The 9,957-nt window shown below is 45.6% G+C and overlaps 1 protein-coding gene across 1 annotated transcript; it reads right to left on the bottom strand.

The window, feature by feature from the left end:
* Positions 1–276: 276 nt before the first annotated feature.
* Positions 277–9,923, bottom strand: LOC112044596 (uncharacterized). The gene is made up of 7 exons (XM_024080477.2): positions 9,646–9,923; positions 9,295–9,441; positions 8,467–8,605; positions 7,888–8,048; positions 7,135–7,209; positions 3,077–3,233; positions 277–2,052 (listed from the first exon to the last, which is right to left on the bottom strand). Exons 1-7 carry the CDS (start codon positions 9,719–9,721, stop codon positions 891–893), a joined length of 1,917 nt encoding a protein of 638 aa, XP_023936245.2. The 5' UTR covers positions 9,722–9,923; the 3' UTR covers positions 277–890.
* Positions 9,924–9,957: the final 34 nt, after the last annotated feature.

Genomic DNA, 9,957 nt, shown 5'->3' with positions numbered 1-9,957 from the left:
ACATAAATCAAGTATACTTAATATTTTGGGTCATAAACATTCAAATATCAAGACATAATAAAAGCCTTTATCAGTAACAATTTTCAGTTTATAATTCGATATGTCTTATTCGATAAAATAAATAGTTATTCGAATGTATGGTATATCTATCACATTATAATCTCATTCGATAAAATCAATAATATAATTTTAAGTACATATAAATAAATATTTGTAGCAAAAATTTATTGAACTAATACATTATGATATGACAGTTTTGGAACGTATAGAAATATTACCGAAACCCATGGACATATTGCATAACTGAGTATAAAAAATTAATTTGTAATATAGAAATTTCACATAGAAAACCTAAATTCCAAAACCCTAGCTAGATAGCCAACGCATGATTATGCGGTTTATAAATAAATAGACAACTTCAAAAATGTTTCAAAATATTCTACACTAAACATACAACAGCTGTATTATATTTATATCAAATTAATAAAAAAATATTGGGTCAAAAAATCAGGGGTTAGCAACCTACAACTCTTTCTGTACAAAATAACGGCTTTGAAGTACTACAAAATGTAATTATTTTATCATCGAATCTTTTAACAAAAGTCCAATCAACAAAAACGTATGGTACTCGCTCGGATATCTAATTTTCTGTAACTCTCCGTTTTCAAACTTTATCTTCAGATATAAATAAAAAAAAAATGTAACAGCATTTGCAACGCTAACACGAATACATATTATTTTATTACGAATTTAAGGTGACTATTTTTAATAAAAGTAAATAATTTGGAAACTAAATATAATATAGCATTGTAAATTTTTGAAGATCTGTAAAAATTGGAATATTTTACAAGCTGCAAAACTTCCGTTACAAAAGGTTGCCGACCCCTGGTCTAAAACATCGGCTCACCGCCATAACTGGTTGCGCACGCATCTTTAAAGTTGCTAACATTAAAACCCGCAAAATAATCATCATGTATAAATCTAACTATATTCTCTATAGGACACAGATATGTATTATAAGTCTTCATATCATCTATGGGATCTAAAACTTTCATTACAACATTCTGCTTATTTCTACAAAAACTGAGTTTATTTGTGACATCTTCGCCATTGTAAACGACCCTGAAATAGAAATCCTGGGCAACTGCCCTTCGTTTTGTGAATTTAAACTCATCCCTCAAATCCCTTTTCCTGTAAACCTCAAAGATCATTCTAGAAGCATACTGTATGTTGTAATGGTGATAACTGTTTAGACCTAGAGCTAAAATTAACGCTTGCAGAGTTTTATCGTGCCCTGAATAGAGGACTAATTTAGGTTTATTCTCTGATATGATACGTATCATGTTTTGAACTATATTATGTATTAAGCCGTAAGCGACTAGCAATCCACGTCTTCTATTGTAGACATTATTTATCTCTTGCTCGTAACTCCATTCTAAATATGGGAACAGAGTCAAAATGTGATCTTTTTTTATGCAAAACTCTTCAGAGTTCTCAGGAGTTGGCTCTTTATAGTCTTCGTCGAAGTCTGTGTCCATTCTGGCATCGTTTGGAAAGTTGAAGTCTGCGTCTAGATTCTTTTTTACAATAACGACGTCATCATACGCCATATTGTCCATGTACCTCTGTTGGTAATACAGAAGCTTTTCCCTCTCCATTTGCGCGTCAAAATCTAAAGGAGGCTTTTTGTCATATTTCCCTATAATATCTCTGGCTTTTCGACCTATTTCGTTATTAAAATCCAGTTGGTTGATATAATCCAATTCCATGTTCAAATTGTCAATGTCCGCATCTAATAAACTCCTTCCAGGAACAGATTGGGAGTGGAGTTTCCTCTTCCCTTTGTTTAGGGAAAGCTTTTTTTGGGTTCTATTAGGATTTTGGGTGCAGGGTAAAGGAACGTCGTGGCACATGTAAGCTAGAAGCGCGTCTCTGACTACGTCAGCATCGGTGTGCTCTTGAGATTCGAATAATACTTTGGATAGCTTCTTTATCAATTCCTTAAACGCCGGATGAGATTCTAAACGGAGTCTTGCGTGTAAACTGATTTTTCTGGAAATAGATTTTGTTCATATTAGAAAGTTAAAATTTAATAAAATGACGTAGACATATCTTAAAACATAGTAACAAATCTGAAAATTAAGGTACAAGAAAATGGTAATTGGCTACCTAAATGACCACTTGTAAATTAATTCTATTAATGGCTAGAAACATTATCCACTAATAAAATATTCTGCGTTTGCGCATAAGTCTATAAGGTCATCCTTCTAATTAAAATACAATACTGCTTAATGGCTCAAAGAGCTCTTTCGCATAACCTATAATTCTGGGCAAACATCTTGAACAATCCATTTAATTGCGCAGTAGTCGATTTGTCGGTCTCTTTGGTGGGTCGAAGAGAGCGCGGGGGGATACAGAGCGAGTCAATCAGTCAGCCTTGTCCATTGTCGTAAAGTGTACCTGCGCGAACTTTCTCCCAATACGCCGCTTTTTGTTCAATATGTTTGCCGAGCGCTATACTAATGGTTAATGGGACTGTATTTATAATATATATATCATCTTTTTACACACGAAGTACGTTGCATTTTTCGACCAAGGGTCTATTTACACAGACGCAATCGCTACCAATGACTGCATTCGCCGACGTTTCGGCGGCAGTCGATACGTCGTCGACAGCCGCCGAAACGCCGCCGACTGCAGTTGTCGGTTGCAGTTGCCTCTGTCCTTGACAACGCGCTGCTCCTATAAATGAACCCTAAGCAAGACTCCTGTGTAGTATGCGATATAGGTGGGTCCAAAAGATATGAATTAAGGATGTCTCAGATCTTTCATCATCATTATTAGTCGATGGACGACTGGACGTCCACTGCTGGCCGCATAGGCTTCTTCTATAGACTTCCAAACACCACGGTCCCGAGAAGACAGCATCCAGCGGCTCCTCAGTCCACCTAATGGAGGATCGACCTGCGCTAACCGATGTGGGGTCGCCATCCCTTGACCTTGGGACCCCAAAGTCCATCGGTTCTTCGAGCTATGTGCCCTGCCCATTGTCACTCTTCTCGATTACGCTACACACCTGGCGAGCGCGTGTTGCGCCTGGCAGGCGCAGTGTCGGAAGCAGAAGGCCACACTGTGCGCCTCCTTGGCGGCGGCGGCGGAGCGCGTGCTGCCCCACGCGAGCGCCTGCAGCGACTGGAACGTGCGCCGGTACCGGGTGCTGTATGCTACACCCCCTAAACAAAATTTTTACATTACAATACTGTAGTGTTTGTGTATATATACACCGGTAGTGGGAGAAAGCGGGCAGTCTGTCTCTGGCATCGAGAGAAGGCGGACGTGTGGTTTTTTTTTTTCAGAGTGTCGCACTCGTCGGACGCGCACGTGCCTCGATACGCTCTAGAACCTGCCGCGGTTTATTATCATAAACCTAACGCAGCTTCGCCCGCGATATATCGCGGAGTAGATCGTCTCAAGAACAAGATGTCCGGTCTCACACCTCGTTGAAGACCGTGGGCAGCGCGACGAGATGCTCCCCCGCGAGACCTCGCGGTCGGATCTGCGTCCGAAGAACTCCGGGAGAAATCCTAACCAGAGAAACCCAAGAACCCGCGCTGCAACGAGGGACGACCCGCCCCCCGCCGCAGCCCCCGCTGTCGCCGTGCCACCTTCGGCTCGCGCGCCGCCGGCCGCCGGCGCAGTGCCGCGCTCAGTCGCGACCGCGCCGTCCGGCCGAGCGTCCGCGCACGCCGTTGCCGCCGCCACGCGCCCCGCGCCGTCAGCCAGCTCGTCGCAACACGCGCCCCGCGCGGCACTACATAGTGCCAGCTCGTCGCAGCGTGTGCACAGCTTGGCGCCGAGCGCCGCCACCTCGGTTTCGGTCACCGCTCGCTCCGTGCGCGCCGCGCCGCCCGCCAGAGTGCCCGCGTACACCGCCGCGCCGCAGTTCGTGCCCGCCGCGCCACAATTAGCGCCCGCCGCGCCTCAGTTCGCGTCCGCACCGCCGCCGCCGTTCGACCGACCGCCGAGCGCCCGAGCGCTGCCCGCGGCCCACGCCGCGCCGGATCGCGCCGGGCCGCCCGACCGTCCGCGCACGCCCGCCAGCGAGCCCGACCTCGTCGCGCTCGCCCGTGACGTCAATCTAGCTATTACTAGCGGATTTTACTACGCAGAGCCCGCCGCCGCCTCGGACAGTGGCTTTCGCAATCGCGCCGCCCCACATTGCGGTAATGTGGCGCCGGTCGCCCGCGACGCTATCGAGTGTAGTGCGAATCCCACCGGAGTGAGTTTGTGTTCGTCCGCCGGCCCGTCCATGCCAAGCCTGGATTGCGACCCTGGTTCAGAGACGACGCCGCCCACTTCGAGCCGGCCTGAAACAAAGAAGAAGTCGCCCATAATTATAGAGGCCCAGACTATAATCTCGGAACGCCTCTATAACGCGGGACTGCTAGCGGAACAAACCATTCCGCAGTACGAAAAAGAGAGAGGCCGCAACCTTATGCTTCGGTTAGAGGCACAAAAAGATGCCGTGAAGATCCCGCCAGCCGAGCTAACCTACGAAGAGCTGCACGCCATCGCGGTTGTAAACCGCCTCGCCGATCAAAGGATCGGGGAACCGGATGCCAGGCCTCATGCTAGGAGGCCTAGAACGGAGGACTCCGAGGAGGACGACGAGGACTATGAGACGAAGCGGTTCAGGGTTACCCCTGGCCCACATCTCGTCCTCCCGCCCTGCTACAGCCTGTACCCGCCAGCGATACCGCCGCGCTCCCGCACCTCATCTATGGCATCCGCCACGAGTGAGTACCAGCTGCCCGCGCTATCTTACCCGGCTAGTGAGACATATAGCCGCCCGCCCTCAGCGATGAGCGACTCCCCGACGCCGGCGCCGCCTCAGCAAGGCAGCGCGCAGCCCAGCCGCCCGCCCTCCGAAACGAGCGACGCACCGCCGCACGCGCCGTCGTACGCGGACCGAGCGCGCGCCACGCCACCGCCCCGGATATCCACGCCTCCGGCCGGCCCATCGAGCGCTAGCCAGGCGCCACCGAAGCCGCCAGGTAAAACTCCGCGCCGTTACCCGCCATTAATTGTGGAGAAATTCCCCAATTGGGCTCGGCATTTCAAGGAGATCAAGAGACTCTTGAATGCAAATCCCAACGCCCGTCCGTTCGGCGCTGGAATTAAATTCATTCCCCGTGACGACACCGAGTACAGAGTGATACAGCGATACCTCGGCAAGATAGAGAAGGAGGAGAACCTGCAATGGTTCTCTTACTCCCTACCTGCCGAGCGCCGAGTTAAATTCGCCATACGAGGACTCCCGGTGAACACCACCCCCGAAGAGATCACCGCAGACCTGCAACTGAAGGGGTATGAAGCGGAGTATGTGAGGCCCATCAGAGCAAGGAGCGGCAGACCGGGCTGCATCTTCTTCGCCGAACTGCGCCGCACGCCCAACCTACTGCCGCAGATCTATGAGCTCAAAGAACTGCTCAATATGCCCGGCATCACAATTGAGACCTGGAGAGGCAGGAAAGGCCCTGCGCAATGTCATTTTTGCCAGGGTTGGAGACATAGCTCATACGCCTGTCATCGCCAGCAAGCCTGCGTCCGCTGTGGAGGCGGACACAGCGCGAAAAGCTGCCCCCGACCCTTGGAGGAGCCGGCCACGTGCGCTAACTGCCGCGGCGCCCACCCAGCCAACCACGTCGCCTGCCCGGTCTTCCGCAGGGAGGCGCGGAACAAAAAGGCGGGCACGGTGGCGGCTACGGTGAAGCGTCGAGCAAAAGCGCCACAGGAAACCAGCGCCACAATCAGGACTCCAGCGAACGACCCCAAACCGCGGGTCGCGCCCGGAGGCCCCGATGCTTCTAAAAAGAAAAAGAAGCCAAGGAGGAAGAAGAAGCAGCCTACGCCTGAGCCTGAGGCGGCAAGCGCAGCGCCCACGACGGACTACGTCGCGGCCAGCAGCGCCGCCACCAGAACCAGCGCCAAGACAGCCCAGCGGCCAACGACAGCCGCCGACGACGCGATAGTCGCAGCACTCGAAGTGCTGCAACTGATCCTCAATGCCGTCCGGGAAGGCCGCGACCCTACCGCGGACATCGTACAGGGCATCGCCCGGATCGCCGCGCTCCAGCGCCCAATAGACTCCCGCTCTACGCACGCAGCCCGGGCAACGACCCGCTCCGCCTCCCACCCAGTGACATAGTGCCACTTCTGTCACCGCCGGGCCTCCCACAAGCGGGTTCAACCTGGCGGTGGCAATTAGCAACCTCCCGGCCTACCAGCCTATAGGCCCACACTCTTCGGCTAAAAGCCAACCCAACGACCCATCGCTGTTTTAACGGCTGGCGGCAGATACCACGGCAGGGAGTTTAACTCGAAACCGTTAACCCCACACCCCGACGGGTGCGTGAGAGGAGATGTAGAGGCGGACGTGTGCCGCTGGCCATTATAGTGTATAATAGTGGAGTGGTAACACCAACTTCCCAACTCTAGGCTGAGAATTTTTACTGAAACTTAAAAGAAAGAAAAGAGATCCAAAGTCACATAAGCTAATCACTGGAGGCACAAGACAGTTCTAGAGTGTGTTAAAAAATACAATTAAACCTTCTAAAATAAAGGCATATTGGATAAACTCCATACATTTGAGTGATAAAGAATATTATATTAATATTGTGTTGGAATAAATATTTCCTGGATTGCCTAGTTATTGATAATAATTTCTGCATATGGACAAGATACAAAACACAACATCCAGGATGTTATGTTTAATACAAATGTACCTAAAATTATTTAGCTATTTGTGCGTTTTAAATGAAAACAAATTTTATGTTTGCCAAATGTAAGAGAGATTTTTTTATTCATTAGAACTACTGACTGACTACAATCTCACCTGATGGTAAATGATGATACAATTTAAGATGGATGCGGACTAACTTGTTAGGAGAAGGATGAAAATTCACACCCCTTTCGGTTTCTACACAACATCGTACCGGAACGCTAAATCGCTTGGCGTTACGTTTTTACCGGTAGGGTGGTAACTAGTCACGGGCGAAGCCTCCCACCAGCCAAAAATAGTACAGTAGTTACTGTACCTTACCTTACTGCTAATACAAAAACATGAATTCTCACCCATTTCCCGTTTCCCAGTTAGATCCATATGTTCCGTGCCCAACTTGTCACCATAAGCTTCGCGTAGAATGTTCCCTTTAATTAAACAATAAAAATTATGTTGATTAATTTTTTATTATGTATTCTTAAGAAAAAACAATAAAGAAGTGTGTGTAAGTGATTCACTGTGCAGGTGCCGGGTCCATCGCATGGTAGAGAGAAAAACACCAAGCAAAGTCCAGGACTTGTGACTACTGGATGTAGGGTTAAGGAATTCCTTGACAATCAATCAACACTCCCCTTCTTTGCTTGTGTTGTCTCCCTGCCTAGCCAAATTTGGTAAGATCCTATTAGAGCAGCTTTGGATACTCGTTCTAATATAGAACTAGCTTCACTTCTAGAGAGGCCAAGGTTTATAATTAAGCATGTTATAGAGAGATTTTGCTGGTAATCCTCTCGCACCTACTTCTACGGCATACAGACTAACTACATAGCCATTTTTAGTTAGTTCATATGTTAGGTCATAATATTATGTTTGAAGAATCTAAGAATATATTTCTTATTCTTCTTATTCATTATTCTTCAAACCAATGAAGATTGTTTATAATATTTTAATTATTTTAGCTTTTAAACGTAAGGGTAAGAGGCCCCTGAAGTCCGGCTAATACGGCGGTAGCTACGCCCCTGCTTAAATAGCATCAAATCAAAATCCCTATAAAGTCTGGCTTTACAGCCCTTGAGCGTAAGGCTGATGATTGTAATCTTGGAGCTTACCCACAGTGATCATTTGCAGGACCCCAGAGGGGGTAAGCTGTCCCAGAGCGCAGTGTGTTGCTGCAGCGCGCGGCAGCGACGGGAAGTTGTGAAACGGCCCCGGAGCAGTCACCCACCATGCACGCCCTGATGCGCTCGCGTTCAACACAAATTCTTCATAACTGTCAATAGAAATAGATCAATACCACTAGTACCTCTAAATACACACAAAAAAAAATTACCAAGCAATAGAAAAGTGTTGTTCACTTTCACATAGCATGTATGTGGGAGTGGACAAAAAAGCATGCATGTAGCATGTGAAAAAGCAATGTTTCAAATGCTTGAAATATTTCAGTTTTTTTTTTTAAATTATTTAGCAGCAAATGCTAGTTAAATAGTAGTTTTTTTTACTCTCTCATATGGTTTAATTTAGATTTTATTACTCTTTGTAAAAGTAATTGTAAATAAATGTAAATTAAATAATAAAGTAAACTTAGTAGATAGTTAATTTGTCAGAAATTGATTAATAATATAAAAAATATTCCATATTTACAATGAGGGTGTAACTTCAATTATGTATAGTCATAACACTAAATATACCTTTTAAGCAGGGGTGACACGGGAACAGTGTCGCAAGGTAGCTTGTCGCCGCCTCTTAGATGCGTGAGGGGTCCGCGGTCACCGTGCCTTGTTACCACAATGACCCCTTGCAGCAACCAAGTGTCTGCATCTACTGCAGCTGTTACAGTGAGAAAAATATCAGATGGATATCTCACCCAAATTCACAAACAAAATTGTCTTTCATTTTCTGAGGAAAACAAGTTTAGATTTGACATATACCTTATACTAAATTAAAAGTTTTATACACCATTCAACTACACAAAAAGGTATTTTTACGGAGCTCTTTAACAGACAAACAGGATGTAGGGAATCCTTAACCATACATCCTGTAGTCACAAGTTCAGGACTCTGCTGGGAGTTCTTCTCTCTACCACGCGATGGACCCTGCACCCGCACAGTGAATCCATGGAAATATTCATCTCGATTACTACTATAAAAAGTGACTAGACCAAAGTGTTTCTCAGATAGCATGGCTACGGAGACAGTCACCTGTATGACGTTCGTAATATAATTATCATGAATCTTGGCAAACTGTATAGAGGCAGTTTTTATTATAATCACATTAGATTATTGATCATATACTTACTTTGACAGAAAAAGAAAAGTAACACCTAGCGAAGCAGGTCCTATACAATAATAAATGGTCTGAGCATTATTTTATGATCAGTTTGAACCACATTTTGGATATTTACACAATATATCTAATATAAGACACAAAATACAATGTAATCTTAGTAGGCCTAGCATGCAACTAACAATATAATAGACCTACAGCCTGACTTTGACTTTAAATATCATTGTAATTACCTTCTGATCCTCGGACAATGCTATCTGGTGGGTTACATATACGTAGAAACAGCTTTCTATAATCCAAGTCAGCTTTGGAGATGTACTCATGTTGGATCACTTTCAACGCCACTGTGTCTTCCTCAACTGACATGTACTTATATACAACTGTGGAACAAATGGTTGGCTTGATTTTATTGATATTTTAAACATTATAAAGTTCAGCTAAGGCCCTAATACGAAATCATGAACGTAAACACAACTAACTTCCCACTTCTTGTTCTTAGTGTTTTCGATAAATTGGATAACTGAACATGGAGAGCTAAAAGTCTTAGCGTAAGCTTAGGTTGGGTTTTAGTACTTAACACTTACCAGTAATAAGAAAACAAATCCATACACTCATGCCGAGGTAGCAGTAAAATGCTCGATGTTGAAACGAAAACTTCATAATTTCTTAACTCACGACTCACATTAATCACTTGAAACTTTAAGCATATTTTGTATAGACATTTCAAGGACTATCCTATTAAAATGCCCATTATTCGATTTAAATCATTTTGTACGTATTTTAAAGTTTGATTTTAGTAAACGGCATCCTTTTTACATTATTGATCAACAAATAAAAATCCATAGACAATAGAAAACTGAACGAGCTGAAACAGATTGTACAAACGTCCTCTGTGC

Source organism: Bicyclus anynana, chromosome 19 (assembly GCF_947172395.1).
Source record: "Bicyclus anynana chromosome 19, ilBicAnyn1.1, whole genome shotgun sequence".
Taxonomy (NCBI): Eukaryota; Metazoa; Arthropoda; class Insecta; order Lepidoptera; family Nymphalidae; genus Bicyclus; species Bicyclus anynana.
Note: the sequence above shows the minus strand (reverse complement) of the source record. Positions and strands in the feature narration are given on the sequence as shown.